Below are 19999 nucleotides of genomic sequence, written 5' to 3'. Positions count from 1 at the left end.
GCCAGCCAAGAGAGGAAGAGGAGAGTGGAGGTGTAGGGTGGCTGTAACTGGATCTCTGGCCCTCTCCCCCCTCCCTGTCTTTGGGCTCTGCCAGAGAAGGCTTTGTGGTGTGTTGATACCCCCTGACATGATATTGTAGCAGAAGAACAGCTATGGCTTTAATTAAGCCTGAGTTGACTGAGAGAGGTGGAGGGATAAAGAGAGAAAGAAGAAGGGAAAAGGAGAAAGAGGAATATCAAAAACAAACAGCCCAGTAAACAGAAGTAGCAGATCAATTCGAGCCATTCAGATTAAGCTCTTGAAAGTAAGTGATCTTTGTAGTCTGACAACAGCTATTTGCCTCTGCTGTGTTATATTAAAACAAGAGCTCTGTGTACTCTAGTAAACAGGATCATTCATAAATATACAGTATAATCTTCCTTTGGGAGAGCGATGGCAGAGTGAATGAGAATAGATGATGCTCTCAAATTCTTCCCAAAGATAAATCCACCGTTTTCCTTGCAAACCGGACTGCGTGGAAAGGAGAGATAACGGGGCCTGACTTTGTCTCCGTGTGCAGAGCGCTGCACGGTGGATACGCGAAGGCGTTGGAACGAAGAGCGTCGGAGGTGATGGAAGTGGTAGTGTGAGGGGGATTTTAAGCATAAATCACCACTGTGACAAAGCTCTCCAATAGGCAGATAAGTGCACATTAGTGGTAAGGCAGATCTGTCATCGTCTGTCTCCGAGCTGTCGGTCCCGCCCTCTCTCCGAAACAAACGCTGACTTGAGAGGACGCCAAACTCTGCGTCTGTGTGGCACACAAGCAACTGGCCCGAATATGCTCATGCACTTGTGCTCTTATTGTGTGAGCTTGATTATTTTTAAGAGGAAATGTTCACAGTGTGTGGGCCGCCTGTCAAAATAAGAATAATGTTAGTATAAAGATTTTCGCTGGCTTTTTTGCTAATATAATAAGAAACCAGCAAATTATAGCAGGGCTGCAACTAATGATTATTTTCATCACGGATTAATCTACTCATTATTTTCTCCTTTGCCATAAGAGCCCAAGATGACATATCAAAATGTCTTGTTTTCTCCACCCAACAGTCCAACAAATGTTCAGTTTATGATGATATAAAACACAGAAAAGCAGCAAATCTTCACATTTGAGAAATTTTCGCCTTAAAATGGCTTAAATGATTAACTAATGATCACAATAGTTGCTGATTAATTTTCAGCTCTAAATACAACACTATGCCAAGAACATGCAGTGTTTCACCAGTTCCAGAATGCATGCAGCTCTTTTGTTGTGCATGCGGATTAAATTTGACAGTGAATCATTTTACAGAATTAATATGCATTTTGATATTAATTTGCTTATGTCCCAAATCCAGATCTCTGCAGGCATTACAACAATAATCTAATAAGAAGGAGAATGTACAGATAATGAGCCATTAGCCACAGTCAATATCATCTCCAGAAGGCCTTGAATACTCAGGCAGCGTTACAGAGGGAGGGAGAGATCTGTGCCAAATAAAAGACAAGCTGGAGAGCTCCCCAATCAATGTTATTTTCTCTCTCAGTCCCAGACCAACTGTCTGTTCATCTGTTTCTTTCAAATGAAAGGTGTGCTGGTATGTAACACTTACAGTCGGGAGATCTGTCTCTTAATTAAAATGTTACAGATTGTGTTTCGCTCGCTGTGCAGGCTGAGCATACTGTGTATTGGAAATAATGCTCCCTATAGTGTGTGCTATCGATCAGAGGAGAAAAATAAAGGATGTTTTGCTGAGAAAATAAAATGTGAGTAATGCAGCTTTTGGTAGGAGCGCATCCCTAACTATTGAAAAGAAACCAATGATGAGGACCTCATAGGGAAGGAAAAAAGGCTTTTGTTTGAAAAGTTAATTCCATACTAGGACACACATTGGTCCATACGATCCATCAAATACCCCGCCTTTGTTTGGATTTTACTTTTAAAGGAGAAAAGAGTATACATTAGCCAGAGTGTACACGTGGTCCTGTACATGCATGCTCATTCTGAATAGAGGCATATGAATAATTTATCTTGCCACAATCCAACTGGGAACGTCCTTGGTATTTACATTTTATCATCAAGGGCAGTGGATGAGCCCTCACAGCAGTCTAACACATGACACATCCACAGTCCTCGTCCCTCTGCACAATCAAAAGCAGCGGATGGGGCCGGGAAAATGTTTCCGCAGCGTGCATATATATTTAAACTGAGAAAACAAAAGCTTGATGAACACGCTCGATGATGACACAGAGCGGCGGTCTTCAGATTACACAGTGGTCAGCCGCAGTCGCAGCGAAGCACGGTAAAAGAAGACGGCCAAGCAGAAGGCTCCGAGGGACACGCACTGAGACTCACTTCACACAATGGCTCCCATGTTTACAGCAGACAATTTAGTTTCCTTCCAACAATTATGAGGGAAATTGAATCTCAGGAAATGTTCGTTTTCTTGTCCATTAGACCAAACAATAACATTATCCCCACAGGTTTACAAAAACATCTGTCTTCAAAGGACAGTCCAGAAAATTAATATCAACTGGCTTGCAGGCTTTGTCGGGACAAAGTGAATCAAACTAACGCGATCGCACTTCTTTTCCTCTTATTTGCTTCATTTGCCGTAACGTGCAGGGAGATGAAAGTGTGCTTTAAATGCTGAGGCTGCGTCTGCATTCTTGCTTCACAATAAAACATCGCTAACGTCCTTTTTTGTGGTCAAATTAAAGATGGGTGTTTTAGTGTTTTAGGTATTGTAACTTAATGAAATTCCTCTCATGTGGCTTTGTGCTTACAGCCTTAGATTGGTATTCCTTTAAAGACATTATGTACATTTTAATCCTCCTGAAAGCTATTGTTGTAAACTGAAGATTGTTCATTACTGTGTACTTAAAGGCCCAATCTGTGATCCAAATGGCCAAAGCACGAAAACACAAGGCTTGAAAGCTGCTATCACTTCAAAATTAACACACGCCAACATTGGACGAGCACAAAATGTACATTGTTGATATTTTCTGAGGTTTCTTTGCAGTGAAACAGGCCTGTGTTTTGTATTCCAAGCAGCTGAAAATGCCCATTTGTCATTTGGAAGTGATATATCTTAGCAAAGCTGTAATTTATGTGGTCACAAAATTACAGAATGGGCCTTTATGCTCACCTCTACACTAAAAGAGGGTTGGGAGAAATAAGAAAAAATAAAAGTGCCCTGTATCCTCTCTTCTGTCTTCCATCTCCCCGTGCCCCTTATTTTCTAAAAGTATCTGTTTGAGAGATAAATGACCACTCTGCTGCCGAGGATGACAGCCTACACAAAGATGATATTGAATTGATTTCAGAAATGTTGCAGAACTGACTGTTTGATGTATACTGCTAGACATGAATCATAAAAATTCTATTAAAAAACCCTTGAATGGCTGACACCAGAATATTATTTGTGATGATTAATTTGACTCAGTCATTACAATGGGAGTCAAGTTGGATCGTCTCTGACAAAATTGCTTTTCGTTCCCCGTTGAATTTCCCTGCTATTTTTCTTTTCTTCTCGCTCTGTGCAGGACTCTGATCTGATTGGACTTACTGTGTTAGCGCGACAGCACACAAATACAGAGGCTGTGGGTCTTCTTTATTACTCATTGCCAAGCATTGAGTTTTTGGTTCAAAATGAGACGTTCGTCATGTGAAACAAAATTACACCTAGTCCAGCAAAACGGCAGAAATAATACAGTTTTCAAACCTTTTTGCAGATTGGCAGGAAACCAAATTCTTTGGTAAACAAGATGTTAACATATTAATAAATAAATTCTGCTTTTTTCTATTTTTGCAACGTTTTCCCCCGTATCAGTTCGGTTATTCAAGAACGCATTTTTAAGGTTATATGATCCTTAAATGCTGTAATGTAATGTAATTTTGCATTTATTTTGCCGCTGATCGACCAACTGTTAGTTAGTTCAGCTGTCAGTAAGGGGTTGTCTGCCAAATAGATGTTTATCCTGGAGTCTGCTGCAAGAAATTGAGAACCACAGGGCATCAGTTTTCAATTTATCATTATTTTTTCCTATCCAACACTCCATAATCCATAACACTCTTTGTGGTTTCCTGATATATGAAAATAATGAATGAGACAGAGGCTAACACCACTACACTAAACAGAGTTTTATTTTCTGTATTGGAACACCACAAAGTCTGTAATTACACCTATTGCATGTCTGTAACACTTATCTGGTTTTTGTTTGTTGTCAGTTGAACTTATGGTCAGGTCAGCGCCGGCAATAAAAGCTAACTGATAACGAAGCAGAAAGCAGAAGTACTGCTGTGATGGTTACCTGCAGTCCAATATTGCTGTGGTAAGCAATAGTTAACGACAAGGCTTTAAGATAATATGCATGTGGGGGAGGCTGAGATCCATTTTTATAAGTGTCAGTTAACTCAAGTGTTAGCATGTAGCATTAATAACATGTACTGTCGCTATGGACGCTGTGACTTTGCACTGATCTACAACAGTGGCTCTGAAAGTCAACAGTTTCATTGATTTGAATAGTTTGGAGGTTTCCATTTCAAAATTACCAAAGCTCTGTCTTGATAGTTTTAATTATTTCAACTTTATAATAATAAAAATTGTGACTTTTTCAGTTCAATATCAGTTTGATATTGTGATTGGCTCTAAATACCGTGATACCCATGAACCTCTGTTACCATTGCTATGCATGAGAAGTCATTTAGATGTGAATTAGAGCTCTAGTGAATTTAGTGTTTTTCCATTGCATTTGGGGGAAAACTCCCACCACTGATGCCAAAATAATCCAAGATTTACCAAGAATCTAAAAGGAATCTGATTTAGCTTTAGCTCGCTGTTAGCGGAACATGCAACTGAATTTTAAGTTTGGTGACTGGATGTTTCTTAATGAAATGAGCTGTTGTTGACTTTTGTTCTTATGATTTATGTACACATTCTTGTACCTTTGACTCTTTTATCAAAGGACCATAAATTTTGCAACGCAGCTGCTCATCTTTCATGATACTTGTGATCCAACTGGAAGAGTTTTCTGTCCATCCATTCCTTGGAAGTGCTCTAGTTGCCTAACACGGCCTTTGCAGGAAATGAACAGGACCTTTTGAAACCTTGGCCACTGAATAAGCTATTTCTCTTTGTCAAATAACTCTATTACAGTAAATTGAATGTCTACATCTGCAGCCCATATGAAACGGTGTCATGTAGAAATCAGCTTTGACTTATGCTAGCTTTAGTTTGACTTAACATCAAAAATCCATTACTTCCTGAAAAAGGAATGAGCAGGTTTTTCCTAAAAAACTATTTATAATGCAAATAGCTCTTGATTATGATTGGCTGAGCCATGTTTGACCTGGTGTGCTGAGAAAGATCTGGCTATTGATTTGAAGACAATCACCTAAATCCATCAGAATTATGCCACTGTGAAAAACAGGAAAAGTGAGCCCTTCTGGCACCCAAACCACAATGACAGAGAAGATGCTGGAGCAATATCTTTGCTTCTGGCAATTAAAACGCACCTGTCCAGAGACAGACACCCCTGCACCAGCAAGGAGGAGCGCTAATTGAACACTGCTTCAACAGTTGCACAGTTAATGGCGAGATCCAGATAAATGTTAAGAATCACCCCAATCTGTGAGCATGCCCTCCACTACATCTGTGTGTTGCTCCACGTCGTGCCAAACAAAGCCCCCTAGCTGTTCAAAATCAGTGTAAACCACCACCTCTTGGGGCATATTGCTTTAGTGTATACTCATAGAAAAATAATCCCTCTCAAGCATCACTTATGAACCACTACAAGTGTGGTGGTGTTAGTATCAGCAGAGTCCGTGCCCTCTGCCTGTGTTTCCTTATTTTGCTGTGTTTGGGACATGGTATCAGCCTTGAGGTAGCAGGTGTGTAGCCCCAAGTCAATAAAGTTTTCTCATGTCTTTGTCTCCCTCAGAACTACACAGGCCAGAGCGGCGGCGGCGGGGGAGGAGGCGGAGGCGGTGGCACGGCCAGTGGAAATGGAGCCGGGGACGAAGACTACGAGATTCCCCCCATCACTCCACCTAACCACCCTGAGCCTCCTCTTCTTCACCTGATGGAGCATGACTCTACAGGCTACCTCTGCCACTCGCTGCCACACAATGGGCTCATCAACCCGTATTCCTACCCAGAGCTGCCCACACTCATGATGTCTAACATGCTGGCACAGGACAGCCACCTCGTCTCCAGCCAAATGCCCTCGGTGAGTAGCACTACATGGGCTGAAGCACTCCATTAGGGGGCCCCAGTAACACGCTGACATTTAAAGAGTCAGAGAATACTTTCAGTAATGGTCACAAATGTTTTGACCAATTTAAGCTTCTAATTAAAGAAAGAGTAAGAAGTAAAGAGGGTTGGACTTGGACCAAAAACTGTCAGTTTGTTGTGTGATTTCAGCTGTGCTAGCTTACACAAAAACTGATTTTCTTTCTGAGATAGCCAGGACATGAGGGCAAATTATTAACTTTTACATCTACACAATCACAGAGTAGATATCAAATACAGAGGGAGATACAAAGTTGCAGCTTAGGAAAAAAAAATGATGGAGCACATGAGAGATTGGACAAATCTGTCTTTTTAAATGATTTTCAAAGCTTTTTGTATATTGCGAAACATCCAAAACAGCCATTTTAAAGTGCTTTGTAATATGAAACAGATTACAACCATATAAGGTAAATGTAATTTTCAAGACATGACGAAGGGGGCTAAGTGGGGGAACTGAGTGATTGTTCAGTGTTTGCCATGTCAGCTCTGATGCATGGAGAAAGGGATTGTGGGTAAATCCATCAGCATCATATCTACCTCGACAGCATGCATCGGTCAATCTGTCAAGCCTTCAAACATGAATGCTTGCTGATTACTCCCACAGCTCCACACAGAACTGCTCCTGCACAAATTAGCTTCTCCAAACCATAATTGCATTCATGAGAACTGCAGGAAATAGAGCAGGTTTCTATCACAACAAATTATATGTCTGACGCTTACGCGTGAAACATTATGTATCCCATAGGCTGCAATAGGTTCTCCAGTTAGTAGCGTCTGTATAGTACACATACAGTATCGCCATATGTGGCAAGAAAAAGCTGAGCTGAGAAAATCGGTGGAGTTCAGTGTTTTTGATCCTATTCAGTGTCAAAAATATAAATGTTGTAATAGAGGTGAACGGAATAGAGTTCTTTAAACATCTATGTGACTCCTTGATGTTTCATTCAATACTTGCCTTTGAAATATGAACAGATGCGAATGCTTTTTATTGATTGCAGACCTCAGTGAAAATCACTTGCATAAAGAGAAAGCGCATACTGTATGGTCACCGATATTAACAAATGCAAAGATGTTTGTGTTCGGGGTGTGAAGGTCAAAATTTCATAGCTTCATAACTTACTTGACATTGACTGATTTATCGTAAACAGCTACACACTACAGCTGTGCCTTCTGAGTAGATTGCTCATAATATAGTGCACATGGTTCATAGTTTTCTTTTCTGTCTGAGGCATCATTGCAAATGACAAGCCAGCAGCGTGTTTTGTGTGTGTTAATGAAAAGACAAGAGCATCTATTGTATACAGGACACATTAAATACATACAGCTGCATATGTAGGTCAAGCATAATGTATTATAATGCTCATCGTAAACAGAAGAGATAAGGATAAACACAGCCTGTATATAGCCAAAATACAGTCTGATAAACATCTGCAACATAAACATGCTGTACATTCCACATGATGTTGGAATATTCCCCCTCGGCTTTGGATTCTTGTGTCATTTATCTTCATATTCATTTCACATTTTGGTCATGACCTTTGCTGGGGAGACAGTGGTTGATTGGCCAGTCTTTCTCTCTGCAGTCAGGATATTTGTTACAGCTACAGAGGGACACACTCGCCGGTGTAATAGATTGAATGCTGCAGGCTGTGCGATAAAAGTGCACGAGACGTGTTTGAAATGACACACGATGAACATGTAAATAAAACAAACGTAGGAAAAAAGGCGGTAACTGCAGGTGATTACGATTCAGGTGGATGTCTAAAGAAGAATCAGAGGGACAATCCCCTTTATCTGTCACACACACTACATACACGCTGCACACACCATGCAATTGGTGAAATTTGTCCTCCGCGTTTGACCCATCCTGGTCGTCCTTCCTCCGCGGCAGACCAGGAGCGGTGGGCTGCCATCCGACCTGCGCCCGGGGACCCAGTTTCTTTTGTCACCATTGGTCAGGTGGTGATCTTCTGGCATGTTTTTAGTGGGTTTTTTTTAAGGAGGATCCCCCAGGTGAACATCCACACAGAAAGGCCCCCTTTCCTCAAGCAGCAGGCACCGAAGGCATGGTGGAGGACATGCCCCCCGGCGCCCGCAGCGGGAATCGAACCCGGGACCTTCTAGCTGTGAGCCGACAGTGTTGCCACTGTTCCACCGTGCCACCGCAGACACAAAGAAATGCAACACATACTGCAAATGTGATATATTCTTCAAATTATTATTATTCAGGGTGATTTATAAGCAAATAAATGACGAAAACAAAGAAATTAGTGCACTGGAAATTACACCAGCAGATTTAATCTAGCCTTTAACCAGGTAATCAGGGATCTTTAAAAAAAAAAAAAAAAACATTGTAACCTCCCAAACCTCAATATTCCTCAGTGGCTCTGAGAGCAGCCCCTTGAACATATAGCAGATCTTTTCAGGGCTCTGCTTCAACTTGCAGCATATAAAGCAAACTCAGAAATTTCTAAATCAAATAGCCTGCCTGGCGAAACTACCAAAGCGTAGCAGAGGTTCATTTGTGCTGAGAATGGAGTGTCTATTAAACTGGTGCCTCACCTTGACACAGTCTGTTGAGCAGAGTAATTAAGCAAACTCTGCAGTTCAAACATGAGATGCTATCATAATGAATACCTCACTTGACATGGATAGATAAATAATAAGGGTTAATTCTAATTTTAGACTGTTTTGTGGGCTGGAAAATACTGCGTTTACTGAGTTACATGTAGATAGAAAGGGATTTTTCTGAGGCTGCTGTTGACGTTGCGTGTCCATGTGTTTCTGTGTCCTCACTATAAACAATATCTCTGCTGTTGAAATGGATCCACTACATCTGGAGGTCAGGCCTTATATTCAATCTTGAGCACATTGAAAAAAAAATCCATTAGGGTTCATCTTTCCTGCATCAGCCATTCTATTGTGGTGCTGCAGTGAGATCTGTTTTCATCAGGCAGATTCAATACGTGAGCTGGGCAATGAAAAGAGTGCAATAGAGTTGGATGAAGTGAGGAGGGGTGAGGATGGGGGGGTGAGGCAGAGGAGGGCATTGTGGGAAGGAAAGCAAGAAGAAATTGCAAAGGGGAAAGCGGTAACTCTTATTCAAAATGAGCATATACCTCAAGTTTTCTGTACCTCCCGGATTTCATTATTAGATATTTTAGAGATAATTCAGTTGAGTGAAATAGGGTTATTCTGTCTCAACAAAAGGCTGAGAGGTCCTGGTTTTTAAATGTGGGCCTACGTGATTCAAGCACGAGGACGTTTGAAAGTACTCCATTGCAGATGCAACAATATAAACATAAAATAAAATAGGGCAATTATATAACAAAAATGATTCAGAGCGGCATTATAGCAGCAGTTGATCATAGTCATGCAGCTGCTGGACAGAAGAGATGGTGCTCTTTTGTAGTGGTAGAGTGAACTGTAGGACTAAATGGTGTTTAGATTTAGATCTCTAGGTGGGTGTGGATCCTCCTGACCGCTGACAGCTATCAAGATTTCCACTTAAAATAAAGAATAGAGCATAATAAAGAATAAAAACTGGTGTATTTCTGTGTTTCCATCCCCTGACTTCCCAGTCTGTGCTTTTCCAACCCAAGCCCAGTTGTTCCTGCTGGAGATGTAAATACACAAACTGATCGCTCATATGTAATTTCATTTCATGCTAGTGCGGATTTACAGCAGCAGGACGGCGAATGTGGAACGAACACTGCCCATGTTCACAGTAATGAAGGAGCATGTTAGCCAGTGCGTCAGTGGGGCTCATTGATGTGTTTTTAATAGTTCAACAACAATGGAGGTCTACATCACAGAGAGTCCTCCTCCATCACCCATCAGGCTTTGGCTAGGCAACACTTGTTCACAGAGATGAATCGAGAAGTCAGATAATCAACTGTTTATACAGTTTTTGTCAAAAAGCCACTGGTTCTGACTTCATGTGCATATAAGAGTACAATGATGTATAATCTTTGACTTGTGGATTGTTGGTGAACAAAACAAACATTTTGAGGACATCCACCTGGGTTTTGGGTAGTCATAATTATGGCACAGCAAACCATTAATCAGCTGGACGTGAAGACAATCTGCAGATTAATCGATAATGAAAGTAACTGAAGCAGCAGACCTGCTTGTTAATTCATTGCTGGATTTGGTTCTCAAGTTTATTGGTAACCAAACTGTAGAATACGGCTAAACCTTTAAAGGTGAATCATCAACAGGAACAAGACGAGTCGATGGAAGCTTACAATCCAACCAGGTGCTGGCTTCAGGCTGCTGACTCTCCAAACCTGAGAAAGACGTAATTGACTGTACTCCCCTAATTTTGTAAAAAGGCCATTTTCAATTCATAAGGTGTTTTTTTTTTCCTGATGCTTATTATGTTGCGGTCTGAAGCCTCTCCTGGCCCAACCTGATATCTTTCAGAGAGCTCCTTTCTCTGATGCACTTGGCAGGGCCTCTCTCTCTCCCTCCCTCCCTCTATCTCTCTCTCTGTTAATGCCCCCCTGTCATAGCATCTACAAGTTCCAAAACACATTAGACATTTAATAGCCATGCTCAGGTTGCATTGATCTTATCAATACAGCCCAAAAAGATACACATCTCTGCTGCTGCTGCTGCTGCTGCTGTTGCTGCTGTTGCTGCTGCTGCTGCTGCTGCTGCTGCTGCTGCTGCTGCTGCTGCTGGTGACTAATTTCTGGAGTGGCCTCACTATTGTCTGCTTTGTCTTTATTTACGCCAAAACCTAAAGCAAAAGACTTAAATTATTGGCTGGACCCATATATTTACATGAGCTTCACACCTGTACTGTGACAACCACATCTGTCATCTCTTTGCACAGAAAGGCTCCATATTCAGTTACGGTATGTTTAAAATTCTCCTCAAATTCATATGACCTGTGCCTACAACTGGAATAAATTAACTTTGATTAAGTTTTTTCTCATGTTCCTCAATGATGCATGCAATATTAGCCATCATCAGACTGCCTCGAGTGTGATGTTTTGAATATGTAACAGATGATGAATGTATAATCAACCAGGGGATAACAGCTATGTATTGGCAGAAAGAGCTATATGCAGACGCAGCCTTAGCTCCGTCAAACTCCCAGGTATTATCTCGTTTGTTATTTTCCGGAATACAAGACGTGAATCCGCCTGAATGAGGGTCAGTTCATTTGTAATGAGGGTTGTGGCACCCTAAAGATCTGCATTCATATTCAAATTCATACTCTAATTTCTTTTGTTAGCAACATTTAAATATAAAAATTTCCTCGCAAGCTCTTTATCTTCAGTGGCTGAGGTTAATTATCAAGTGTTAATCCCACCCTGATTGTCATGTTAAATTGGGTGGATGCCGGTGTTTTCTTTTCTTTCTTTACTTTTACTCGCGAGGTATTAAGTGCTCCTGGCAGGTGCCCGCTCTCCAAGCCTGTGTGAATGAAATATGAGCTGCAATGTCAACTGAACTTGTCACAGACAAGCTGGGATGAATTAATGATAAGAGAGCAGAGGTGTGTTTTAATGTGTTCTCCCTGTGATGGAAGGTCCCAGCAAACGTATTATCGCATACTGTACACCTGCTGGTTTTTGTATAAACATGGAACAGAGAAGAAGGTGGATTAGAGATTAAGCGATGCATTTATAGAGACAATCTTGGCCTCATAAGTCTAAGTCTGAAAAATGAACAGTGCTGTATATCACCTGGACTGTTGTCAAGTGACTTTTCTGAAATATTGCAATTAAATGTGTTTAGACTTTTCCAATATGGACTTTAAATTTGTCTTACCTTTGCCTGTAAAGACTTTCTGCTCTTTGAGGCTTTGCCTTATTCTATACTTTTCATTCAGATGAAGAAAACCTATTTCTCCTTTGAAAGACCTTCATTCTTAGTCATTTTTTAAAGGGATTAGAGCGTCTGCGGAAAATGATGGAATGTCTGTCGCTTTTCACCACAGTTCAACAAGCCCAGTGATAGAACGGGACTTGTATTAGTTATTCGAATGTTGATTCAGGCGTAGATGATTTTGAATGATCAATGCCTCCAGCAGAACAAAAATATCGCATGCTTGTTTGATGGCCTCTTGAAATCTGCAGCAAAAAAAGAAGAGAAAAATAGGGCAGTTCTTTAAACTGCTTCCCTTTTTTTTCCCACTTTTTTTGTGATTATTTATTTTCAAATTGTCCCTTAGGCTAATGTTCCATTTGGCATTTCACACCTCCCTCTCCCATAAATGAACCATCACAGCCATAAATCACTGGACAAACAGAGACTTGTGCAAACCCTGAAAGGTTCAGAGATTTATGTAACACATTCATGTTTTCCACTTCCTCATTTTAGTACTCCACTGGTAAAGCCTAGCTAATAAAAGGTCCTATTAATATTTCCTGTTGCTTAGCAACGGCAGGCAGCAAGTAATAGCATTCTGTGGAAAAATAGATGACCGATAAGGAAAAATTCAATTCTTTTCTCATCTCCTGGGAGAAAGTGCCTTATTTCTCTGGCAATGTGATATGAAACTGTAGTTGTATATTAAGAAATATCTTAAAAGAAATATAGGTTATTTTCCAATTTCATCATTTTGGAGGGATTTTTATTGCGGGCTGGGATGGCAGCTCATCTATTTTCTCCACCCTGATAAAGTCAATTAACCTATTGGATTAAGCTAATCAGAGGATAAGGTGCCGACTTAATTTATTTTCTTTTTAGTCGGAAATTCTAAAGAGACGGTGTTAAATAACACACGCCCCGAACTCAAAAAGGATAAGTTATGTGAGACAAATTGCATTTCATTTATATTGCAGGTGTAACTCAAACTTGTTTTGTACAAACACAGGCCAGCCTCGACGGTAAGAGCGCTATATACAAATTCTTTTCTAATAACGCTGCTTATCAGAGCGATCACAGGTAATGGATGAGGATCTCTACTGTGACAATTTTCAATTTAGATAATTCATCACATCGTATTTCAAAAACAACTGAGTAAAAGATGTGTTATCACACACATGTTGTTGTCACCGGGCTCCTCCATACTGTAGATGTGATCAGCAGTGGCATTCAAGCAAAGAACAGAAGCTAAAGAAACAAAGGCAGATTCAGCTGCAGCAGATAGCCGGTGTTATGAAGCAGATACATAGATAAGGGATTTCATATTACACTTAGCCACGGGCCCCTGCTGAGATTTATCATGCCATGAAATCTTGTCCATATTGCACTGTGCCCTATCTCAACCATCCATCAGCTCATTGTGCTTTCACCACCAGGAATATTCTGCCCTGGTGGCAGTGGAGAGCCGTCCCATGTCATCTCACTCAGGGACGTCTCCCCTGCTGTGCCACCAGCCACCAGCTCAACTCAACACTGTCGCTCTGTCTGCTAATGCGCACAAGAGTGGCTCGAGTCAGGGTGATTAAAACACTTTGCGTATTCATGTAACAGTTCATCGTGTACTGTCAGAGGCGCAAGCTACAGGCAGAAGTCACGGGTAGCACTCACCCTCCATGGTGCAAAGGAGGGAAAAAAATGTCTCTAATAATTGTTACATGACTGTGACAGGTTGTATTTGATATTGGGATAAAGAGGAATTCTGCAGCAAAATCTAACCGAATCAAAAAAAACTACAGGAGCAGGCTGTGGGAATATTTTCTGTCTGTAGTTCACATTTTGATTTCATTTGAGAAGCAAACTAGTGACTTATTTGAGTTTTCTTTCCATTCTGTCTTTTAGTAGAAATGTTTTCTGAGCTGTGTTGCAAAAAAAAAAAAAAACTTAACTTGACCATAAACTGTCGTGATGACTGTGTTGTCTTAGAGTAGAGAGCGCAGCTTTTAGAGGGGCATCAAATCTGGGTGAAAACCCACTTGAAGGGGCGAAGATCAGCAAAACAATAAGCCTTACACATACCGTACCTCAAGCCGTGATGCAACGAGTTTGCTGGGTGATCCTGTGTCTGTAACATTTGTTATAGCTCAAAGCTGTAGAATAAGGTGTCTTCTCTCAGATGTATGTGCAATTTGAAAGGATTTCACACACATGCAGATCATCTCGCCATGACCTCCACTTGCTTGGCACATGCAAACCTATAAGCACCTGCTTCTCATTTGTGTGCGCTTTCTTGTTTTTGTGTTCATTATTTCTGCATCTACGTTCAGTTTTTGTTGTTGTGCGAGTGTGGGCACGCCCACACACACGCACACGCACACACACACATACACACAGATACACACAAAGTGTATTTGACACGGCAGTCAGGGGTCTCATTAGTGGGAGCAGAGGAGCCTAGCCTTCTGCTGTCAGGAGTGTGTGTCCCCACCGCTCCTCACAACCGTCTCCTACATGTCATGTCAGACGAGGCTCTGATTTTCTGACGCTGTGCTTTGTGAGGTGAGCTCAGAGACACGCCCGGGCTGAGAGGGAGCGAGACAGGGGGAGACAGAGACAGTGAGACAGAACAAGAGAGAGCGAGAAGAAAAGAGACTGAGGAACAAGAGAGAGAACTGGGGGGGATGGAGAGGAAGAGAGAGGGAGAAAATAAAAGCAAAGGAGGTTCTGACATTAGCAGTAATGAGGAACATGGAGGATGGTGCCGAGGGGGACATCATGACATTACTATCTGCAAATCAACCACTGCCTTGTTGCTGCCACAGAGTCACTCTGAGAGGCGTTCAGGGTGGTACAGTACTTTTTGAACCAACAGTCATTCGCAGCCAGGGACATCAGCCTCTTTGTGCTTCCAACTATCAGATTTAATAATGAAAATGATAATGATGTTAACAGCCACCGACACGAAGTACTTTCCACTCAAAGGAAAATACATTACCAGCACAGAGGGCTGTAAAGAACAGCATCGGAAAAGTTGATCTTTTTACCGTTTACTTTGTTATAACTTCAAGTCTAATTTGTTTGTTTTGTGTGTGTTTAGTTTACAATTTATCTGTGAGGCACCACTTACGAGTCATTCCTACTTTTTATGAAAATATCAAATGTGCTGGCATGGTCTCCGCTTGGCTTTCAGAGATAATATGGCAAAGTCCATTTCAACAGTGTGGCTACTTACGACGTTCTTGGAATAAACCGCTTCTTCTCTCTTTTGAAGTTTGTGCTGAAACTCATAATTATTTCCTTCTGCTGCTAGTTTGTGAGGTATTGCTGTTTTTCTGCCAGATTAATTACTTGATCACAGTTCAGTGCAGGAGGTGCAAGAGCAGGCATTTTATATTTTTTCCTCTTGACTAGCATGTAATTGGAATGATTGAAAGTGACCTTATAGTGTCTTCTTGTTGTGGCAACACGGAGCCACTGCCAAGCTAATAAATAAAACGAGGTTTTAATAGCGTGCTGCTAAATACAGTTGGCTGGTATACACCTGGATCACAGCATCATACTACATTTGAATCAAAGTCTCCTTGTCTTATTGAATAATGTTTTATAAGTCATATTGACTACTTTTGAAACACATCCAATTAAGCTTCAACAAATTCTTAAACCACTTGTGTTTCTTCCGCTCAAACATCCCGGCATCTGCTGCCCATCATATCTCCTCACTTAGCATCTGTCTGATGTCGCAAGAAGGCAGTGGCAGCATTTTGCCTTTGCTTTCATACTTAAGTAGCGTATGATTCATAAATCCACTCTCTTATTAATTCTCCTCAGCTTGTGTAAATGACCCTCCTGGGTGTATATAAGCTTGATAAACCGAGAAGACATGGATGAAGGGAGAGAGAAGAGAGGGAGAGCGTGAGGAGGGGGAGGGAGGGGTGGAGGCTCGAAGGCTCTTTGAGGAACAGAGTTGTTAGTGCTTTGCCCTCAGGGTGAATGAGAAGTAGCTTTGAGGGCTGCGAGGCCCCAGGGTTGGCTCCCCACCTAAAGGCGTGTTTACCGCCGTGTTGCGCGGCGGCTGTGCTTTTGAAGGATCAGTCTTGAACGCGCCTCTAATTAAAGCTGTCATGGCTGGGTGCCTGCAGGGATAATGTTCTATTATTATAGTCATTTGTTTCAATTAAACGCTGGGTGATTTTACAATAGCAGCCGTGAACCTGTGTGAGTGAGCCATCACTCTAAACAAGATGGCTCCAGTCAAGCAGGGGGTGAGGAGAGGAAAGTCTCAGGACTCGCAGAAGCATTGATCACTGTATTTTCAAGCAGGGCAGGACGGGATAGGGGGAGCGTCTGAAAGTCTGATAGTGCTGATTAAAGCAGTTCAGCAGGTGACGTTTCTGTGAAATCCAAACACTAACAGATACCGCGCAGCACTGTGGGGTAAAATCCTCCATCATTAGCAAAGACGTTTCATTTTTCACTTACATTTTGAAGCAAGCGAACTAAAAGCGAATTGACTCGGCTCCACAGAAGGCCCGTCTGTATTTTGATGGTTATTTTTGAGATGGTGATAATCAGCTGAAACATTTATTGATTCCTTATCATGGAGAGACTGGTTATTATGATGCCAGTGCTATAAAACCTTGCATAGCAATCAAGCCGCTTATTCAAATGATGAAACAGATGCCACTCTGGTTTAATCATCATAAGGACGGAGCAAGGTTAGCTGTTTTACTCTCGCTGGTGTGAATCTCTCCTCTTTCTCCTTGTAGCAGCACAGGGCTCTCTTCTCCCCTTCTCTCATCTCTGTGCTGGTGGTCAAATCCCCTTAGCTAAATCAAATGGTGCAGGCAATTGGAGCGGCCGTGAAACCATTTCAAAGGTAAGGTCAGCAGGAGCACGGGAACAATGGCTTTGTGATATTCCATCTCGCACACAATGTGCTACACATAATTGGAAAGCCTTTGTTATTTGACTCCCATTTGACTATGATGTACAAGATGTGAATACAAACACGACAGGCGTAACGATGGCAGAGGAACACGTTCACACCGAGTTTCCTGGCTTTACATCACAGTTTAGGTCTGCCTGGCTGCTCATCACCAGAAAGCAATATCTGGCCGTCCTCTTGCTAACTTTGTAGATGGGTTTTAGGTCACGTGTTGTTGTTTTTTTTCTCTTGCTGTTTCCCTGCTTTTATCCTCTGTTATGTCTCGCTCTGTTCCAGTGTCCTCTTTCCTTTCCTCTTTCTTTGCCTGCTGTGTTTATGAGGGTCTCTGATCTCCTGGGGCTTTACAACAAACAGCTAAATTGCTGGAGGTTAAGCACAGCTATGACAGTACCAAGAGAGCTCAGAGTCCAACTTCATAAATAATCAAAATATATAAATTTAGGCCTATGCACTGCTCAAGTCGGGTGTTATTGGTTTATTGCTGTGCCACGAAACACAGAAAGCAGAGCAGCGATGATGAGTATAATGTTCAGTGAGTTAGCTGCTTCAGCACAGAATAAGACTACCCCACTCAAAAAACAAAATAATGTTGCATCACAGACCGAGTCACGCAGGAATAAAGTGTGTATTATAGACCTGTCGTCTACATCGAGAGTCAATGAAAAGTCAGTCTGTGTTACATGCTAAAGGCAGAGAGCGGTGACCAATCAAATCCTGTTACTCACCGTGCACTCCTCCCTCTTTTGTCCAGCTATGGATGATACCATTAGGAATTAGCATACAGTACCTATGGCAACCAGCAACCTTTGTCAGATTCTTTCATAATATTTGTACAGCCGTCTGCCGTCTGCTTTATTTAGCCCAGGCTTGATGGCGTTACGTGATAACTTCTTGCTCTTTCTGTCTCACACAGGTGAAAGCGCCAACTAAAAAGCACTCATTTTAAGGAATGACACAGGAATGACTGTTAGAGGCAGATTATCACAGTAGGTGTTTTGAGTAATGAGCGCTCGTCTTTCAGGTGTTATATTGCACGTAGCTGCTTTTAGGAACGGCAATAAGGAAACACTTTCAGACTTTGGAATCAGTTTCTTTGTGCTTTTATTGTCTTTGCTTTCAGTGGCTGTAGCTGATTTGTTTCTGTATTTCCTGGTGACAAACTGCTCCATTAGTTAGGACACAACACTCAGCCCTAATGAAACTTTGAGCTAATGCTTCGAAATATGAGAGTGAATATAAATAATAGCAGATGACACGTTCGCTTGATGCGAAACAAAAGAAGTACAGTGAACAATTTGCTTTGCTTGCTTTGCTTCCCTCCCTCCCTCTCTGCCATCTCTACAGCTTTTCCTCCATAAAAACAGGATGAATTCTCTTAAATGAAACCCTTAAAACAGGAACTTGGATGCAGTTTCGTGTCTCTGCGTCTGTGAAGCCTGAGTGACGAAAGGTTTTTCTGTTCCTGCTCTTACGAGGTCAACCAGCAGCACCCACGATGCCGTGGTGCTTTCCCCTGGTGAACCCTTTTGCTCTGCATGTCTCCTTCTTGTTTATATTAAACATGGTGTGGCTCAGATTAAAGGGTGACAATTTTGCCTGGAGGCTGTTGCTATGGAAACGTGTCTATGATAGCCCATTCATGTTTGATTAATTGGTTTTTCAATGCTTCTTGGTTTGTGAGGACCCTTAAAGAGAAAGTCCATGGAAAATGGAAAATTAATGGATTTCTATTTCCTTCTCTTCCCTCTCTCTTCCTCTCTTTTCCCTGTCTTGCTGCTTATTTTGCTCAAGCTATTTCCTCATGTTTTAAGAAGTGTAACGATGGTGTTTTGAATTATGATTGGAAGTTGGAGATTGCCGTGGATGGGGGAGGTTAAAGCTTGGTTATTTGAAATGCAAAAGAAATGTCTTTGTTCATGGCTGCCTTTTGTGAGCAGCTGCTGAGGCAAACACAGAATCTAATGTCGTGTGAATATTATGAGTTTTCAAAGCAGGCCAGAGCCTCGTACAACATTACTTTGTTGTGCATTTTTATTCCAGCAACCTACTGGGGCCAATTATGATTAGAGAGCAGAGCCTTCATCTCTGAACCTCCACTCGTGTTTATCAAGACCTCATATGCTCGGGCCTTTTCAATTTGATCTTTTTAGCACTTCACTAATGTGTAATGTATTATTTAACTCATAAATGTTTAAAAGAGCTAACAAATGCTAGTTCATCACTTTCTGATCTGTAAATTGCCAAACATTCCCATTTATGCCCGCATTAAAAGCATCCTTTGGTCCGTGCTCGTGTTCTGTCCTGATGAATCTTGAAGAAAAGCTTTTGATGTAGTTATTATTGAAGATCTTTCAAGACTGCTAAGAGCAGAACTTTGTGCGAGTCAGATTCTGTAATCATGCGCAAGGGTGTTCTGCACGTGGGGGTCATTCTCCAGCTGCGAGTGCCCTTTTTGTTTCTATTTCTATTTGAAAAAAGGTGTCATTTGATGTAGCACTCAGTAACATTTTTCTCTTTCATTGCACACAGTGAGCATAATGTATCTGCAGGGGGTTGATAGGGTTGTTGAGCAATGCCATTGATGCAACGATTGCTTTGCAAGGTGCTGAGATTTCTGGCTTCTTAAAACTGAAGTTTCAGAAGCAGGAACTGAAGTCCACAGTGTCTCAAGGACCCTGGAGGGCCTGCACTTGTTGCACTTCCTACAAAATAGAAGTCAATAGAAATTATGGATTGTACCTTTAACTGTAATAGAGAGCCCCCTTGAAAAATCACATCGTTTTGAGTTAAGTGATAATGGGCATGTGTGTTACTCTACATGGCTGAAAGTTGAAGCAATGAAAAATTTGGCTTGAGGTAAAGTTCGACCTTGTGATTCAAAACTCAAATTGAATAAAAAAAACCCCTCTTTATTAATGTAACA

At 41.5% G+C, this 19999-nt stretch overlaps 1 protein-coding gene across 2 annotated transcripts in view; it reads left to right on the top strand.

Moving 5' to 3' along the window:
• tox2 (TOX high mobility group box family member 2) overlaps window positions 1-19999 on the top strand; it is a 92302-nt gene that overhangs the window by 57189 nt on the left and 15114 nt on the right. For both annotated transcript variants that reach the window (XM_070959141.1, XM_070959142.1), the window contains exon 4: window positions 5962-6249. In XM_070959141.1, the coding sequence (XP_070815242.1) occupies window positions 5962-6249 (288 nt within the window). The remainder of the gene's footprint in view (window positions 1-5961; window positions 6250-19999) is intronic.

The sequence above is a fragment of the Chaetodon trifascialis genome, chromosome 3 (assembly GCF_039877785.1).
Source record: "Chaetodon trifascialis isolate fChaTrf1 chromosome 3, fChaTrf1.hap1, whole genome shotgun sequence".
Classification (NCBI taxonomy): domain Eukaryota; kingdom Metazoa; phylum Chordata; class Actinopteri; order Chaetodontiformes; family Chaetodontidae; genus Chaetodon; species Chaetodon trifascialis.
This window is presented reverse-complemented; position numbering and strand designations above follow the sequence as displayed.